General features: G+C 47.9%; 2 protein-coding genes across 5 annotated transcripts in view; one reads left to right on the plus strand and one right to left on the minus strand.

Moving 5' to 3' along the window:
• Positions 1 to 19,625, minus strand: part of LOC107263629 (protein C-ets-1) — an 81,277-nt gene that overhangs the window by 36,765 nt on the left and 24,887 nt on the right. Inside the window, exon 1 of one of the 3 annotated variants that reach the window (XM_025080786.1) lies at positions 14,475 to 14,616. The exons of the other annotated variants lie outside the window; for them this stretch is intronic. The gene's annotated coding sequence lies outside the window, so the exon portion shown is untranslated. Of the gene's footprint in view, positions 1 to 14,474; positions 14,617 to 19,625 lie in introns of those variants that run through there. 3 annotated transcript variants of the gene reach the window in all.
• Positions 18,639 to 19,311, plus strand: LOC112493767. 2 transcript variants are annotated; one of them, XM_025080831.1, is made up of 2 exons: positions 18,639 to 19,108; positions 19,171 to 19,311. In XM_025080831.1, the coding sequence occupies exons 1-2, from the start codon at positions 18,856 to 18,858 to the stop codon at positions 19,176 to 19,178; spliced, it is 261 nt and encodes an 86-aa protein (XP_024936599.1). In that variant the 5' UTR covers positions 18,639 to 18,855; the 3' UTR covers positions 19,179 to 19,311. The 2 variants fall into 2 exon arrangements, with proteins under 2 accessions (XP_024936599.1, XP_024936595.1); XM_025080827.1 differs by having other exon boundaries at positions 19,176 to 19,301.

The raw sequence follows: 19,625 nt of genomic DNA on the forward strand, positions 1-19,625 counted from the left end.
CGTGAAAGGGACAGGAAAGAGACGCGGAGAGCACGCACGATTTTTTTATTTCGTGGACGAGGGCGCATCGGCGAGGGGAATGCATCCAGCCAGGGGAGAGAGTTATTTCTGTGCGTCTATAGCAATCAGAATGCAACAAGTGACACACGCATGCCTGAATAGCTCTTACACTGGCCCCCCGGTGGTACCCCCAATCGCTGCCTATAGATTCTGCGCGATAACTTTGATTTTCAATCAACGACCCCCGTTACAGGTATGCGGGAGCCCCTTGGCGAAGGAAGTGAAATTTTGTTGTTTTGTCTAACGAATTATTACGAACGTGAAAATAGGACGATTGGATAAATTGCCCGTGAGAAATATAATTATTGCGAACGGTCTATGGACCCCCGGTAGATGACTTTTTTTAATTGAAACGCGTCTCGGTCAGCCGTGACGTATGTCGAATCACAGTTAGCGGAAAGGCAGTATGCGATTGGTGGACGTGAAAGTGGTATGAAAGACGGAGACAGGGAGAGGGGGAGGAAAAGAAAAAGGGGGAGTCCATGCGATGACACGAGCTGGGCCCAGTCGGTCCCATTCACCGACTCGCTCCGTACTCCAGTACATTATTGTTAGACAACTACCCACTTCCGGCGCTATCGCTTCTACGTGTTTGTCATATTTTCATTGGAACGACGTACCGGCTGCCTTCTCGCTCTTTCCTTTCACTCTTCCACTCCCCACCACTCTCTCTCTCTCTCTCTCTCTCTCTCTCTCTCTCTCTCTCTCTCTCCCTCCTTTACTCTCTCCTACAATCTTCGTACGCACTAACGATACCCCAGAGTTTATTTTCAAAATCCCATAAGCTTTTTTTATTTTACTCAGCACCCACCCATTTCGGAGCCAACAAGTCACGTGTCTCGGCAGCCTATACCTTACGGCCGATATAACTTTTGATCGATGTATTTTACGCCGAAATCGTTCGTTCGTGTGTATATACGTACTTACGCGTATGGATATATATATATATGTCGTGATTTTCGTTATAGCATGCGATAACCATTTTCTAAGATCCATAATTTCAATCCGACTGAAACATACGATCTTAGTGCCAATTGACGTTTGCCGATCCAGTCGGTGAAAAAAAGAAATACCTCCCGTATGTTCACGTGCATTCGACGATCCTTCGACAAAGACCCCACAGATGGCACTTTAGTATCGAGAGAGACTCGTGGAGGAAGTTCGACACTCCTGACACAGTGCGGCTCTCGCTCGTTTTTACAGACGATTTACGGAATCGCCACGTAACACACAACGGGGACGATCAGCGAGAAAAGAAGTTATCCCCGCTATCCCGACGGCGTTTTACGAGCGCCGTGACTCCAGCCAGTCGGAGTGACAGATCGCTTCCGGCTCTCGCGAACACGACGCCGGCCACTCTTCTTGCCAATAGAATTATTCAGTACGCGTCACTACGGCTAAATTCCTACGAGGATTCGTATCGGCAGCGCGAAATTATTCCGAGGCACATAAGGCCGTTACGTACGACTGCGGAATTTCCTCGTTTGCCAAGATTCATTATCTTTTTCGACTATTAAAGATTCTCATTGTGTTTCTTTATTATCGCCTTGTTCTCTCAACGGGTATACGTAATTCTCGTTCCCTGTGTGTATATATATATATTTTCTCCCAGTGACGAAGCCTTACCAGCCGGTACCCCGTCCTTATACATATCACTGTTGACATCTGATTTCTCAATAGGAATGCACAAGGTGGTTTTGCGTTACGAAATATTCCATATACCAATGGCTATTAAAGATCGTTATGAAATTTCCGATATGGTTGGCTGAATTTTTATTTTGTAAAAAAAATTCGCATATACAACAGCGAAGTTTATACGGGGTGGATTCTACCGAGACTCGGTCTTGACGTCGATGGAATTAAAATGATCCCATTCGGAATGGCTGCGCGGATTGCGCAACTGTTTGTTGTTAATTGAATATTACATTTTTTTTTTGTTTCTTTTTTTTTCTAAACTCCAACGATTCCCCGTAAATTCATATCGTGACGAGGCACTATGGACAAGGGCCGAACCGAGGTAAATGGTATGCCGAAAATAATACGTAGAATTCCACAGGCCGTTTGTTTGCCATTGGCTATAGGCTGGACACTCAAAGGAATTACTTTACGGTAGCCGCAACAACGACAATAACTGTCATTTACGGCGATCCACATAATCGTAAGCATCTGCTCGATCATTATTGCGCCGCGGAGTCATTACGTAACGTGCAAGCGAAGAAAACGACAACGAAGTTACCGAGGCATAAAACTCTTGAGGGGTTCTCTCTCTCTCCCTCTCTCTCCCTCCCTCTCTCTCTCTCTCTCTCTGGTAATATTGATAGTCTGATTGCTGACGGTTGCGCTAACCCGTTCACGAACTTGGTAAAGAGCTTGGGGTATTTTTGTACCCCCGTCACTTGACTGGCAAGAGCATATTACCAGGATCTGCAATAGGACATACAAAACACTGTGCCAACTAAAGGTAAATGGGCACTCTCTACCTAAAGCAATAAAGCAGAAACTCGTTTCCTCTCTGATTCTACCGCTCATCGACTACTGCTATGTAGCGACACTTGACATCACTGTGGAAGAAAACGTCAGACTAGAACGAGCCTTAAATGCCGGTGTTCGCTTTATTTTGGGTGTTCGTAAATATGATCGCATCGCGCCTAGTCTTCGTGCTTTGAAATGGTTGAGTGTTGCGCAGCGGCGACAGTATTCCTTAGGGATCCTGATACACGGGGCGGTCTACGATGGCTTACACCATTCTTCATCTCCGACAAATTAACCCTTTGTTCCTCCAGAGATGCTACTGCGCCTGTGACAAGATCACATCCCCTCGACCTTGTCGTTCCCCGCTGTCGCAGCTCGACTTACCAAGAGTCAGTTATCATATCTGGGATTATGCTTTGGAACTCCGTACCCGGCAGCATCCGTGAGATAACCGCCGTGCCACTATTCAAAAATGCGCTGCATCCTTGGCCTTCTTAGCGTTTAAACTACTATATATATAGCTAGCGTAGCTATCTCGTGTTAGCGCTATTATTACTATTACTATTAGTTATATCTTTGTAAATGTGTATTATTTTATTGGCTTATTATTATTATTCATTTTCTTGAACATTCTTCTGTATTTTATACTTTCAGGGCAACCTGCCCTAGTATAATAAACTATGGTCTCTCTCTCTCCCCCGCTCCCTCTCTCTCCCCCCGTACGATACTCCCTGCAACAAAACTTTCCATCGCGATTGTACCTACCCTTCGAACGAAATTAAAACAGCCTTGAAGCTCGGATCGCCAATCGGAGCGGCGCAAATGATTGAATAGAAAAATTGTTTTTTTTTTCAAAATCAAAATGTTCCTTCCAAAAATCCCACCTCAAAGGTATATTTTTCCCGAAAAAAAAAAACGCCGTCCTTGGGAGGCCCAGCCTGATCAGCTCGGACAGATGAGCACACGTGACGACCCGGGTGACGTGTCAGGAAGATCAAAAAGAAAAATTAAATATTCCGTCCCCACATCGACCATTAATAAACCTGCTCACCCCGAAAGGTCACGTCGAAATTTTGATTTATATTTCCCTCTGCCACGGGGCTTCCGGAAGCGATGATTTTGGCGAAGTTGACAACCCGAGTGAATGGAAGTGCGCCACTGGGTTGGACGATGCGTGCATAGGTGGAGTGCGTGCAGGGAGTAGGCCCAGTCCGGGGGGGTGTACGAAAGACAAGTTAAGAGAACGAGGTAAAGCGAAGGAGGTGGAGGATAGAAGGAGGGTCAAGGGAGAAGGAGGTGGTTCGATGGTTCCGGGGAGGGAGAGAGGGGGGGTTGGCAGAGTTCTGGCTGGGTGAGCGCACGTCCGGTCATTAACAGAGCTTATCTACACGAGCACACCTCAAACGTACCAACCTAACCTACAAGTCCTAAGAGTCGCATACCGCATTGTAGTCATGTGTAAAGTGCCTCGGTACTTGGCTCTACGCCTCCTTCATGGACACCCCTGTGACTGTAGGTCTTGTATGACAAGAGAAATACACGGGACGCTTATGGTACGTGCGTCCAAAGCGAGAAGAAGGTACCGGCCGACTACGCGTACCTTTGTTGGACCTCTCGGACGGACGGATCGTTATCTCGCGGGTCTGCGAGACGGGTCAATAGACGTAAGAGCTGGAGATATTCATACGGGTATATAACCAGGCTGATCAGCGAATTTGGTCTGGATCGGCGGCCATTTTTAGGCGGGAATATTGGATCGCGTTTAAAATAACAAATTTACGTGGTACTAGCATACGTTATTGGATCGAGCATTGGGGATGGACTGATGCTCACCTGAAAGACGGGTAAAATAATAATGATGATGTTGGTTAAATTGTGGGAGGTCAATTGGGGTAACGACGGTCGCGCATGATTAACTCCGAGAGATGCTCCTTTGTTAGGAGGGACTCGACCTAAACCACCTCCCACGCGTGGCTATATCGAAAATTATATTGGACCGAGTATTGGGTGTACGGCGTATGCGAGCTGATAATAACAATGGTGCGCCTCGGTATAGACCCGAATTAATACATCGTGCACAACGGCGGACGTGTGTTTTGACAATCCGCCAGGTCCTGGGTCGCCCGTACGTATGGGCTGTGTATGGAAACGCCAGGACTGCCGTTGCTGGCGGCTTGGAAGAGCAGAGGTCGACGAGGGCAGCGCGGAGGAACCACGCTCCGGTGCTCGCGCCACCGTCCAGCCGAACCATAGCGAAGTTGGGTGCGCCCGCGGCAACGTCGCCAGCATCGGTAACCTGGTCTAGCCCCTTCTACCACCTCAGGAACCTTCGTCGGGAGCTGTGAGCTTTTAGCGATTCTGAGGTTGCTGGGGATGAACTTACTTGGACCTGGGGTATCGGTAGGATCGGTGACAGGCGTCTGGTAGGTATCTGCTAACTTGAAAATCTATTACGTGAGGTGGTAGTAGGTGTGGACTTGGTAGGTCTAAGGCGATTGAGGTCCTTTGCGACTGTCGTTACAGGCAGACCCTTGACTCAGAGTGCCGATGAGGAAAAAGTGAATAAACGCCCTCACCGGTTTTCTGGACGATCATAGGTAATCGTGTGTAGCGACTATCGTGAAAATCTGCTCGGAAGAGGAATTATTTATTTTTCAGGAATTACCGCTGAGAATATGGGGACGATTGGTCGGGACCGGAAACGACGGGGCAGCCATGCGTCTCATAGGTTAATTCCAATGTAAAGCAGCATCCCGCATTTGGCTGCGTACACTTGAGATCTGGGAATATGAATTTTGAGTAAATTAAAAAAAAATAATATCACGGTACAGGATATAATAAACAGGTACTTCAGCACGGGCTGAAACGTTCGATGAGTCTCCGAAGCCACGCTCGAAGGTCTTTCGTAAAATCCTCCCGACGACGTCCCACCCCCCCGGTTCCTCTTTCATCGTCCCCGGCTTCCAGCCGACGACGATAGTAATTAAATCGAAGCAAATAAAGCCTTCGTATAGTTTCTAGCCACGAGGCACAGCTCAGCCTTGTAACCTCGAGATGAACGGGTGCGACACGAGGACTAATCGAGAGCCCGGGGCTATCATTAGTCACCGAGTCTCATCCTATACGTGTAATCGGCACTTGTACCTCATGCCGAACCCACCCTGTCCCTTTCACCCTCCCCTTTTAATTAGAACGATTCGTCGAGCGAACCTTCGTTCCAGCTTGAGTTGCGTCACTTTTTCGTTAGCGACGATAACGATTAAAAAAAATGAATCGAGCCGTCTTCATCGAACTTCGACCGATCTACGAGATTTTCATAAAAATCGGATAACGAACCTGATCGAATTTTTTCGGACATAAAATTCCCACTGGCCCATAAGACGTTTCACTGTAGTCTCGTGGGTACCTATATGGCGACTTTACAATATAATACGCCATGCAGAACAGGCGGCCAGTATGAAAGAGCGAAACCCAGGGAGGCAGGGATTGCTGGGTAGGTAGGTTGGTGGGTAAGGTTGGTATAGGTAGATGACGTAGATGCGTATCACGCACAATGCAGGATCGTGGGAGCTCGCGTGCATTCGCTCCCACGGCTGGTTTCGTCTGGCCGAGTCCTTCGCGCTGTCACTGCTAAAACTGCTACAAGGGTTCTCATCGAGGGTTTCGCCGGGTTATGAAATTACTTAGGAGCCTAGGGATATGGGTGAATGAAATTCCCTAGTCGTACCGATGAAAAACTCGGGGGGAAAAAGTCCATAGTGGAAAAAGAAAAATCTACTCGGACGATCGGTAGACGAAAATCTTCAGTCTAACTACGTGCTGCTTTATAATAATTAGCCAATGAAATCGTATACGCGAGGAGTCAAACACGCAACCTATTAATTTATCCATTAACGGGCTTCTGGAACCTTCTAGAACCTTCCGTCTCTTTTCTCCTGCTCCTTTCCAATATGGCCAACCGCTATTCGCCGACCACTCGCTAAGTACGTATTTACGATTTAAGCGGCTCGTTCGTGCTGGGTATCGAATGCGGAATAGTGTGTCGTCGTTACGTGGTGGTAATCAAAGAAATTAGATAAGGAATTTATTTGAAAAAAAAAATCACCCTTACCCTGTATAACCTGTGTACCTAGATCGCGTACACGTGTGACAGATGCATCGATATAAGTGCACGGGTCGTATACGCGAAAAATTTTTTTTTTTTCCAAAAATACCAAATTCTTATTTTTCACGTGCTACAGTCATTTTCTTTGTATACAGGTATACCGAGAGAGACAAAGAGGGTCAGCCAGGGATAAGGGTACACACCTGTGACACATTCTCACGTGTGTCCAGTGCGTCTGGAACACCTGTACTTTCATGGTTACTGGGTATAAGGGTGTAAAAAGGGGGGTGTGGGAAGCGCACCCCCTCCGCACCTAATTTCCCACACGCTCATGTTTAATGGATCGTGGAATAGTTTAGGGTGAAAGTACTAAACGGCGAATTTACATGTTAACCGTAGGACACGCTATGTATATAGTTCGTGGGTTATTGGCGAGCTGGTAATGTGCAGTAAATCGAGCGTCTTTTTCGAAACGACGTCTTAGCGTCGGATCTTGTTGAAAAAGGACGTAGTCGTTTCACGAAGGACGGAATGATATTCGTGGGACCGTGGCATGTTGTAATTTCTAAGTAGAGAGAGAGAGAGAGAGAGAGAGAAAAAAAATTTTAACAAAAAAATTCCCCTTTTATACTCCTTTCACGAGGTTGATACGGAGAAAAAAAATTATACTGTCTTTCTTTCATAGTCAAATATAGATGGAGGGGAAATAAGAAAAAGAGAGAGAGAGAGAGAGAGAGAGAGAGAGAGAGAGAGAAACGGTACTTCGATAACTATCTCAGTGGCACTCTCACGATGTGTCTTATGGCGATGATATAGTTACCAGTCGTATTCCAGGAGCGTAACAAACGGGCGACTACGATAGCCGGCATAACCAGAGGCTATGGCGAGCGAGTAGGGTACCAGTGACGTCAGCGTGTCACGCCTCGACGGTCACCCGTCGCAACGTTAACATCGACTGCGCGTTATCTGTGCGGCCATAACGCTCCGGTCGACCGTAGAGACATTTTTAACGAATAAAAAGCCTCGCGAACGGACACGAAAATGTCATTAGCCAAATTTCGACTGCTTGTTCCTCTGACGCTGAGCAAACCAAGTCGTACAGTCGATACAATGAAGCGACAGCCTCCTTCCACCCCCCGGTAAGTACAAGGTGGAAGATCGGTGAATTATTTTCCTGAATTACGTATACAGGATGCGAGGATTCCTGGGAATGAAGGAAAATTTATTTTTACCGTCTGAAAGAAAATTTGTCAAACTGCACGGGATTATTCAGCCGGTTGAATTAGGTTTAAACAGGCACTAAGTAGTAAACGAGGCACTAATTCCATTGGGGAATCCTTAATTCACCTGGCGACATAGGTTGGGATGTTTTAGGGACGGATCAGAGGGTTAAAAATAAAGTTTACGTCAGTGCTGTCCGAGATGGCTAATTAAAGATAGGGGTCAGTGGTTAAGAGCAGCTCGTTTAAATAGCCCACTAAAAGTTGACGCTTGGTGAAACGGACGTTAAGAACAAAAATATTAAGCCTGTGGGTGCAACCGTCCCCCGAAGTCACGTTGGAGCCGTGCATGTATCAGACGATGAATTTCAACTGGACGAAGGTTAATTTCGTGCGGGAATATTAGGGGTGGTTTTTTTTTTTTTTTTTTTTTAAATGATTTTTCATTGACCTACCAACGTATGCGGTACGTTTCGCAATCTACGGATGGGAGTCCTTTCTTACCACGGTGATCGAGCAACCGATCACAGGTGAATAATGGGAAACGAGATGGCGTGGTGCATTCTCTGGTTTTGCCGTATTTTTTTTTCGCACTTCCCTTCACTCTTGTTCGCACACTTGTTTTCATAAGTTTTCGCTTTTTACCTATTTCTTCGTGACCGTCGTACCCATACGTAACCAGTACCATAGAAACTGACATGAGTCACGATCGGGTGCGTTCACGGAGCGCGACGTTGCACGCATTAGCCGAGCCGGCAGAGGGACAAGAATTTTTTTTTTCAATCAATATTTCCAACTCGGGTTCGACGAATCCAAATTTTCTGGAACGGATTAGCCCGCGACGCCGAGCGTCGACGTTACCGTGCCAAGGGCGTCGACGAGACCTTGAAATATCGTGAAAGTGCCCAGATAGCCATAAACGCGAGTGACGTTGAACAAAATAACGCGAGGATCAAAATATTTTTGGAATAATCACGAAATCCCAGAAAATTAATTTGCGAATAAATTTTTATGTAAATGTTTAAAAATAAAAAAATTTTTTATTTTAATTGAAAAAAAAATTTTTTTTTTTAATTCTTACGAGAAGACCAAACGAGGGAAGAGGGCAGAGTGCAGATCGGAGCGTAGGTGTAAAGCCAGGCGTGGTATACCGGCAAGCCGGACGGTAAGGCGTGTGCGCATGTAATGCAGAGAGGAGGAAGGCCGATAGAGCGAGAGAGCCAGATGGGGGGGAAGGGAGTCAAGAGGGAGAGAGGAAGAGGATCATCGAGGATTGGAGAAACGAAGCTCCACCCGCGTTATCTGCGTCCAACCTGCACCCACGCGTCAGTTCCGTAGGAGGACGTTGTGGATGAGAGATCGGTAGGTACGATTATATACTGTGTATATGTATATATATATATATACAATATAGTGAATATACATATATTAAACTCGTATATGGTCCATGATGAAATGACGTACGAGACTTTTGTTTTTTCATACAAGACAATCCCTATGCAATTTAGCGGAGAAAAATTTCAAGATGGTACGAAGGGAGCACTTCCTGTCTAGGTATTGGTCAGAAATGAATTTCCGGACACAAGAAAAGATTTACTCTCCGTTTTATCGCGTAATGTAATTTCCCAGCGAAAAGCTGCCAGACTAAAAGCTTGCGGAATTCAATTTGAGGATATAGAGTCGACGAGATATGAATACAGGGGAACCCCCGGCGTGGATGTAGAACCCGTGAATACGTTAGTAACTTGATAACTTCGAACACCCTTCTGCTGGCAAATAGCTATAACAGGTACAGACTGTACGTACACAGTAGGCACCTGTTTGCGTGTCCTTAAATGCAATTTGCGTGCATACGTGGAAAAACGAATTTTCTCGGGCAGCAGCCCCGCTGACGGGACACAAATATTTTACAGTCGGGCGCAAGAACTTGATTTTCATATCGGAGATCGAATCGTAGGGAAATTTTTTTTTTTTTTTTTATATAGTATACATATACACATGCACAGTAAGTAGCATGATTCATTCGCAGTCTGATCCTCGTCGATTATTCGTTTGACGAAGACGTGTTCGGGACGGGGAATAAAATTAGCAAGGGCACGGGGGAGGGCTGAGCGTGAATTGAGATGAACGATGAAAAAGAATTTTTTTAATTAAAAAAAAAAAAAAATTAAAAAAAAATAAGATCGCACCAAAAAAAAAATCGTCAGACTTTTCCGTAACTCGAGTAACCTTCAGCAGTCGCGACATCCGGCGGCGAGATTTAAGCTCGCCTTAATTAATAAACCGAGGGCCGGATGTTCGGTCAATTTATTATCAAATACTTAACATTGATACGTCGTGCGCTCGGCCCCCGCTTGTAATATTTATAACGAACTCATAACCATCCGAATCGCCGAGAGAAAATAATCTCACGTGATAAATCGGACGGGAAGAACACGCGTCCCTACGGTTCCACCCATGTGATCCAGCTGTAGGCAGTGGGGGTTTTACATTAAAATTTCCCATGCAGACTCTCCCCCCCCCCTCGCCCTCATAAAAAATGCCTTTACCGATCATTATCGATCAATCGATTTGTTCGATTCAGATATCGATTACCCATATAAAAAATGTAGATATGACGTCTTACACGTGCGCTAAGGAAACTATGTACGCACAAGTTACATCGGACTATATATATATATATATATATATATGATTATCCACGAAAAACGCACCACCTGAAATTGGCTGCGAATGGATGATTTGACGAATCAGAGGAGAGTGTCGTCATCAAAGAAATGAAAGTTAACGTCGTAACGTTGCTAAGATCATGAATTTCACATTCTTTCGTTTTCTTAACAAGGCCGCACTGCCTCGATTAACAGAATCGTTCGATCGCGTCCAACTTCAGCTGGTACGTTTGCCGCGAGTAACCCTGCGTGTATATATATATATATATATATATTCACGGTTATCCAGGACTGTACCAGCCGAAGGCGGTTCCAGGGAATCAATAAAAATCAAATACACAGCCACCTTCAGGTGGTACAATAGCCTTGAATAAAAGTATACACAAACACGCATGCAAAGCCAGAGGTGCAACTGCACAAAGTAAAAGGAAGAAGAAGATTGAACCCGACGTTATTCCAAAGCAGATACCGTTACCTCGCCTGTCGGCAATCAGCTGCAATCCGATTCTGCCTTTTGTTTTTCAGATTGGTACGCCGAGAGAGTCGGCTCTTCGGTTGCTGAACCTGTTTCTCCTGGCATCTGGCTGCACGGTCGCCCATCGGGGCTCTTTACTCTTACGCATTAAGGTGCATACACATGATTGACCACAGGAGGGCGCGACTGTTCCAAGGATCCCCTAGCAATGCGCGTACCGACGGCATATATACATATATACATACATAAAAATAGATAATAATATCCATAGTACATGCAATTACCAAGTGGACAATCAGAGCAACGTGGCGGCGGGGAAATAAAGAACTAACGTATTACCAAGGCGCGGGTCATTAGCGTCGAATTGATGTCGGACGGGAGCTCGTTAGCGTTTTCTTCCTTACCGACAATTCGTTTCGGTCGCGCGGCGATCGTTAAGCCCTTCGGTACGTCTTCGACCAAAAACTTTGAGTTCGTGAGCGAAAGGATCGATAGGTCGATCGATAGTCGTTCTGCAGTCTCCCGGCGCGTATCCTGCCAATTTACGAACACGCACTGACAACCGGAGAAAGTTTAAATGTTTCGGCGAGAAGGCAGGTACACGGTGAGTAAAGAAAAAAAGAGAAGAAAAAAATTAAAGAAAAAAAAGCCAACCCAAGAGTGGAAGACTAGGCGATAGGTACGAGGTGGTTCGGAGGAAGGGGAGAGGGGATTTAAAAAAAATACATCAACCAATCACATCGCCAGTTTATCCTGTGAATGGAACACTGGCGATCGCATATATACGTATGCAGGAAGCCGCATAACAGTTTGCTATGCCTCTGTGTATTTATATATTTTTATTTAATTATCACCATCAGCCAGGTTAGGCGGCTCGCGTCCGTACGACGGATACGCCAAATACTGGTTTAAGCGTCGGCGGCCATTCGCGAATGTTCTAGAACGTTCCGCCGCTAATAAATCGTAGACTCGTACGATTTCCGGCTTTGCCCTGAAACCGAATGAATGAAAACGGTTCAGGCCACTCGTGGGAGCCTGTACCCACGATACGTTAACGATCTCCCGTACAGGCGGTACCCAACGTGGATACACAAGACAGCTAAACGGTACAGCCGACAGTTGCGGCGACTGTATTTCTTTCACTCCCGCCGTACGCACCGTATACACTGCCAGGGTATATTCGACGTGTATTCAAAGCGTGGGTGGTTGTAGGGTAATTTTTCAAAAATTTTTTTATTTCTTCCACCATTTCGCAAACCTTCATGATCGACGGGGCTCCGAACGGGGACAAGTGGACACCGTCCAATTTCCCAGTACCGCCACCTTCCGCTCCAATTAATATTATTGCATCCGAATTCTTTCGGTATACTTTACGGACCCGACTTTCCTGGCTACTATTTATACGGCACGCGCGGCTCCTCCGCTGGCGACACGGAGATAAACAAGACGCGGACATCGGGCGACGCCAGTCAACGAGATCATTGAAATATGTCCGGACGACACGGGCGAATTCTCGCGGCTTAATCGCCCATAACAGCGATCGGCCGGAGGATTGAAAATAATAATAACAACATTAACCAAAAGTGCAAACTCGAAGCCACGTAGGATATGCGCGGCGACAGATACGTTTGTTTTCGTTGGCGTTAACCTCGGCCCCGCGTGGCCTGGACCCTGGGACAGGGAACGATTATGAAAGCCCGCGGGGACCGGCAGGGCGATATAATAAAATAAGCCTGAACAAATAACTCGGGGAATCCGTAACAATTTCGTGGGGCGCGGTTGGTTGCCGGAAATCGAGTGTATAAAACTCCCTGAAACAACAAGACTGGGAAGGCGAAGCTGTAGTAGGTGAGCGAACCGCCGCTAGAGGCGCTGGCGTGTAAGAAGGTGGTACACTCCGTGTACAGTGTAAGGTAGAGCGGGAGTGAGAGAGAGAGAGGCACGGTATAAAGTAACAGGCTAGGAGACCCGTGCAGATCCAGTCGTAGTAGGAGAGTAAAAGGATGGCTCGAGATGGGATGGGATGCTGGGTCCACGGACTTATAAATAAATCTCGTTCGCGTGGCTCTCATCCCCACCACGTGGTCTCTCCCCTCTCCAGCCAGCTTCCACCTTCGAGCAGGCTCGTACTTGACCGCGTATACGGCTTAACGCTTGTGTATATACCTATAGTTATGCATTAGTACAGCCACGCGTCGCGCTAGTCAGGCTGTCGAATGATGCGAGGTACATGTTTTTTTTCCAAAATTTCCTTATCCCTCGAAATATAAAATAGATACAATATTTAAAAAAAACAAATGGTCGTTTGACGAAGCGAGTACGTTCCAGTTCGTTTGATCGACGTTCCATCGGGAAAGACGGTACAGGCCGTTTAACAAGTATGCGCGAGGCGCGCGTGTATCGCGGTGCGAACGCCCGATGATTTGAGACACGTAATTCCGTCTCGCTCCCACTCGGATGACCTTATACTTCTCGGCAAAACCTGTTCGGCTTCCTCTGTGCTCGGCTAACTCCCATCCGCGAGGCCTCGCGGCTGAATCAATTATTTATTTAGTTATTTTATTTCCCTAAGATCGCGCGCCTCGCTAATCAACGCGGGCGAAAGGAACCCGAGGAGAGTGCCTCGTCGAACGGGGAGAGGGGCAGTTAATCGGCGCGCATACACCAGTCGACTTCGGGTGAATCAGAAGCGTGGCAATAATAAACCAATAACGACCAAATCGTAACGTTGGAATTTCGCATCAACGGGCTCTTTTTCTTTACTATACAAAAATCAACGCGACAACCGTACACGTCAGTCTCTTCCTGTACAGAGTCTGGAATCGATCGCAGGGTGTAAGGAAATATATTTTTCGGGGTAAAAAAATAAAAAAATAAAAAAAAAAATTTTCAAAGTGAACGTCAACGATTACGTCGGACGACTCGTCGGCAATTATTTTTACAGTAATCCAAAAACCATCTCTCACCCATTGACAAGAATGTAGGGAGAACTTTACGGAGTCTCGGCATAGCCCTTTGCGTCTCTCTTGATATCTTTCTGAGTGCACGTCCTGTCTCTCTCGCTCCCTTATAAAGTATATATATATATATATCCTCTGTCGCAAGAACGTAACCAGCCATTACGCAACTCCGGATCGATTAACGTACCAACGGGAAATGCATTTCCCCAGGATACGTCTTTGCAAAGAAATAAGAGAACCCAACGCGCCGGATAGGCGAGAATGTCAGGAATGTCAGGTGCCGCGGATCGGGTCGGGGTCCGGTGGCTGGGCCATGGAGATGAGGAAAGGAAGCAGAAGGCAGGGATGAAGTAACGCGGAGTCGAAGGCGTTCCACGTGGGCTACGAGGACGGCAGAGGCGTCCTGGTCAACTGGCTGACTGGCCGCTGCTGTCCAGGTGCTGCGGGGACTCTGTCGAGGGTGGCTGTACGTTCTAGCTGAGCAGTGGGACGTGGACCCAGATGAGAACTCACCTCGCACGGACGGGCTGACGCGGAATGTGAATGACGGGTCGGAGTGGCACCTCCGACGTCCTCCGGGACGGGAACCGGAAGAGAGCACTGGCCGAGTATCAGGACGGACCTGGATATCCTGGGGATCTTGGCCGTACTAGCGAATACGTACTAGCTGGCTCCTGCGGGCGACAGGACGCCCGTCGTCCCACCAGGACGCGGAGCCAACCGCGTTCCGCGCTTAAGGACCACGGGGAACCGAGGACGAATCGGCCGTCGTTTTCTTATCTAAAATACAAAACTCGCTCGCGGTTAAGAATGCTGATAACGCTGACCGCCACGGGAGGAAGTGGCTCCAGAGCGACGTGCCCGGTCGGCGGTACTACTTTTCTTTAATCTCGTTTCGGTCGCGGGACTTAAATAATAATAACATTCACTCACATCCTGTATAACGAAATTCACGAAATCATACGAATACAAATGACGAATGGGAAAATCTAGTAAACTTTCCTCCGAGGCCCAAACTTACGTTCTCACGGGTATCTATTTTAAACGTGCCCAAAGACCGTCTTGCGATTTTTGATTTTTTTTTTACCCAACTCGAAACAGCGATCGGTATCTGGTTATACCGGAGAGCTTCCTCTGGGCGGGTTAACACGATTGGTTATTAATTTATGCTAATCGAGGGTTCACTGATCAAGCCATAAGCTATCGATAGACGGAGACAGAAGACGGTCGTTCTTTCGCACCGCTTCCTACTCGGACTCTGTCCACGCCCGGGACACCAGCACCCTTGTGTACCAGTCGATCGTCTGTAGCCACGCCGCTGAGCCACGGCTAATTTGGCTGTACATATGCGCGTCCCGCTAATAAAAGGATCATTCACATCGACACCTCTGCGCTCCCAGTAAAATTGCTAACCCCAACCAGGGACTTTACCTTATTCTAATACAGAGTCCTGACGTACATTTTTTTTTTACATCCTTAGTACAATTATTCATTCTGTCACGTACAAAGTTAACGGTAAGTTATACGTATACAAATATATGCCATACGGAAAAGAAGTCCGAGAAAGACGAGTTAGAGAGGCGAAGAAAAATAATAAGACAGCCTTCCCCGTAGCTCGGTGTACGAGAGTGTAGATGCTGGTAACACGGGTACCTAACATGCCGCATGAAAATTACGAGCACGTGGGAACGTATGGCCAGTCGAGATACGGTGGCATTTAATTAAGAGGCATCGTAAGCGGCGAGCCGTGGATACGCATTGCGGGAAAGGATCGCTTATTGGAAAAGGCCTGCTGAATTACGGGTAAACGGCCGTAAGGAGTGCGTATACGTGGGACACTTGGTATACATACATACGCGTATCCTTACTATCGATAGATCAGCCAAGGGAACAGGTTTAAAGAAGAAAACCACACTCCGCGCCACTAATCACATATTAGTCAGCGGATAATATGAAAATGATTAAAATCTAACAGAGAATGAGTCACGTATCGCATTAATTTATGACGTTTCCCATTGACGTTTAATGCCACCGATTAATAATATACAGAATGTACGTTCGGCGATATAACCGGAAGTTGTGCTCGACCTACACTCCTCTTCCACCTTTCGCGACGATCTAACGGAATCGCTATTAGCTCATCGACGATACGCATCTCGGATCAGCTTGTTTCCTGTACCTATCCCATGAACGTTATAGGATCCACGTAAGAGTCCGATCTAGCCAAGGAGCAAAGTCCCAGGGTGCCCGGTAGTAGCGTTTAAGGCGCAACGAAGCCAAAGAGTAACAAAGGAAGGAATGAGAGAGGAGCGAAAGACGAGAGAGCCAAGACGGGAGGCTGGGAGGTCTAAGAGAGGTTTCTTTAGGAAGGTGTCATTATCCGGCTCTAGTGTCCCTGGGCGTTTGGTAAGGAAGGTTGGGTACCACGGGGATACACGCATGTACAGTGGTGCGTAGGGCAAGTAGGAGAGCGATCAAACGGAGGTTCGTTATAAAACAGCGTGCGTTACGAAATAATTATCTCTCGCGGGGATATTTAGTGAGGCCGCGCTGCAGGATGAGACTAGAGGTCCATAGGCAGGGGGACCAAGTGATGCTGGAGAGACGGCCACGGCGGAAGGCGCGACGGGACGAAGGAGACCAAGGAGGGCCAGCGCGGCTAGTTTTTCTCTATCGCGGAGGATGAATGAACCCGGCAATTTGTTGGGAGCGAGGACCTAGCGCTGGCTCCTGGTACTGGGAGATGATGCTGCTGCCGGTTGCTGCAACACTGCTACCCGGCACTCATTATCTTTATAATCTCTCTTGGAAGGCAGAAGCTCGATAGAGGCTACGCTGGTAATGGCTTAGGGTGATACAGAGGCTGTGCCAGCGTCGGATGTCCCTCGAAGGATGAGGTTGTACAGAGTTGATTTATGAAAAGTTTTACTGCTAAAGACGGCGAGGCGCCTACAGTTTACGGTGGTACGGACTTGCGTCTATTATTGATATAAGACGGATGCGCTAGGAGATACGGATAACCGGGCTAAGGATTTTCTGGGTTCAGATCTAAGAGTATCCAGGCGAGGCCATCCTAATCGGCAGTCTGCTGTACCGGAGTCCTCGGCAAGTGGCTCTAGTGGCTAAGCAGTCGCTTGGAATGCAGGGACAGTCTTTTCTATGCAGGAGCGCGAGGAGACGCTGCGCCTTGGAGTACTGAGGATTAGCTGAGGTTGCGAAGAAGGCGCCGGGCTACAAGATAATAAATTACGACGGCTACCCGAGTCTCCACCGGCTGTTAGCCGCGGGTCTTGGATGTACGCGTGTATCCATACGGCAGTCTTGTAACTCTGATAGGATTTTTATCGAGGTAACAGAGCCAGGCCTTCCTGCTCGCGGAGACCCAAGGTTCGGAAGACCTCAGTGGATACGTGGTTCACAAAGGGGAAACGCGTCTGAACGGATCCAATGCAATTGGTCGATCAGAGAACGACAGGTACCGACAGATCCAACGAGTGGATTTGGTCCTGGAGTTATATTTATGAATTATATACTAGGTCCGAAGCAACGGAAACCACTTGGTTCCGCAGGCCTATCCGATCTCGGTGGTCACGGGCCATTAGCTGCGACTACTCGCGGGCCGCGTCGAGGCTAGGTCTATCGTATAAAAATCTAGTAGAAATAAGAGTAAAAATCCTCCAGAGTCAAGGACGCGCTTCCTTCCCGAAGGAGATCCTGTTTGATATCCTCTCAGCGGCCAGGAGCCAAGTGGAGGCACGTTTTACGCGTTGAACAAAAGAACCCAATGCATCGGAGTTCGTACTTAATACTGCGCATCTTAGAAGGAACGTTCTATTACACAGGAATAGCCATATAATAATGGTCGTGGCGTCTTGATACATCGTGCCCGCTGCCACTTCATGAGGAACGTTAAGAGACTCGAAATGGCGCATAAACGTTCAGCCGTAAAACACGCGGCGTGCCGTATCTTCGCCAGGAGTAATAACGCCGCCCCGACTGGGACGCGCAACGAGCGGCCGGCATAGCCGAGGCCCGAGGGCCTAGCATGAGCTACGATCAAGAAGACGCGAGGAAGGAGAAACGAATGGATAGACCAGAGCCAGGGGCGACGGAGGAGCAGTGCAGCCTCGTGTGCCCCAGGGGCCCTGCGCCATGATTACGAGCCGCAATTATGTCTCCGCCGGCTGCCGGCCACGCAGAGGTCGTCAGGTACAACGCATCGCAAAAGTCCACGAGGACGCATCTAAATACCTAAATACAACAGTGCTTCGCCCATCCTAGACTGCGTCCTCGCGTTATCTAATCCTACGGCGCTTTAGGTTCCGTGCGAACGGACCAAGTCCGGATGGACATCGTGAACGGTCCAAGTCCGTTCCAGCTGGGGACGTCCGTGGGTTTAGATGTCAAAGTGACCCCAGGAAAAAGGTTCATCCGAGCAATGGGGTGACGTAACTTGTGGCAGCCACTGTACCAGTTGTGAGGAGCTGCTCGCGATCGCTCGGGCAGGTAAGCGGCCAGGCTCCGAAGGAGAGGTGGAGGAGCTGAAGGAGGAGGTGGTGGTTCTAGATGATGAGAGGCAGTCCCGGGTGCTGCTAGAGTGAGAGAGGAACAAGAGATAAGCAGAGGTTAGTATGAGAGGGACAGAGTCCAGGTTAAGACATGGATAGGTACCTACGGAGGAGGTGGAGAGAGCCCGTGTTCCTAGATGGTAGGCAGGCTGCGCTGCCGGAGGGGCTCTCCAGGAGGCACGTTCCCACGATCTCATGAATGAACTCGCGTGGCTGCTCAGGGTGGGGGTAACGCCCCTGCCGTCCCTCCCCTGCCAGATACCCACCTGGTGGGGATATTCGCGAGCCGTCCGCCACAGCCTCGGGGGAAGGAACTCGGGGTCACGATGTCCGATGTCTTGCTGGCTCCTGGATCCCCGGCTGCCAGCCTCCTGGTTACTGGAGGAAGGCTCGCGCCTTCGTCGACGGGCATTGCCACGGGAGTCGCTGAGGCGGCCGCCTGTTACGTGGCTGCGTGGAAGCGGCGAGCGGTCTGCGCATGCGCGGCTAACCGTCATTACAAAATCGTTACTTCAAAGCGATTCAAGAGAAACCTCGATGACGGCTTCCGTGCGCGATCTCTGCAAGATGGAACGTTCGGTGGGTGTTTGGTGATTTAATGCTAAATTACACGGGTAACTGTATGTATCTTCCTTTGTCAGGGCAGTAAGACGGTGTAGCCGGGCTGATCGTATCAAGACATTGGAAACTGGCGCTGTGCGAATAAAGCAAGGGACGCCGGAGACATTAGTATGTAAATGACTCGGGGCGCTGTATGATTAATGATTTACACTAATAATGAGACGCTCATTTATTTTTATCCTTATCTACGTTTTTATTCACTTTTTCACCAACTTCCCGTAAGTCATCCATCATCAGGACTTCGCGCAGTCCCACTGGCGTCTACTTCGGGCTCTGGGTGTTTCTCTCTCGAGTCACTCCTGTAGATCGTCAGGGTTCTTGACACCGTGCGAGACTATTAGGATCCTCTTATCGAATCCTCCTATCAATCTCCTCCCCTATGACTTTTTATCTCGTCATCTTGATAATTGAAAAACACACCGTTCGCCCGTGGTCAATATATAATTATGAGAATCTATCAATCCCCCCCCCCCCC

The sequence above is a fragment of the Cephus cinctus genome, unplaced genomic scaffold (assembly GCF_000341935.2).
Source record: "Cephus cinctus unplaced genomic scaffold, Ccin1 Ccin1_scaffold0013, whole genome shotgun sequence".
NCBI classification, from domain to species: Eukaryota; Metazoa; Arthropoda; class Insecta; order Hymenoptera; family Cephidae; genus Cephus; species Cephus cinctus.

Coding starts and splice junctions, on each gene's coding strand:
- LOC112493767 (XM_025080827.1), top strand. CDS start 18,856: ATGTCCGATGTCTTGCTGGCTCCTGGATCCCCGGCTGCCAGCCTCCTG. Junction 19,109..19,175: donor TCTGCAAGATGGAACGTTCG/GTGGGTGTTTGG, acceptor TTGTCAGGGCAG/TAAGACGGTGTAGCCGGGCT.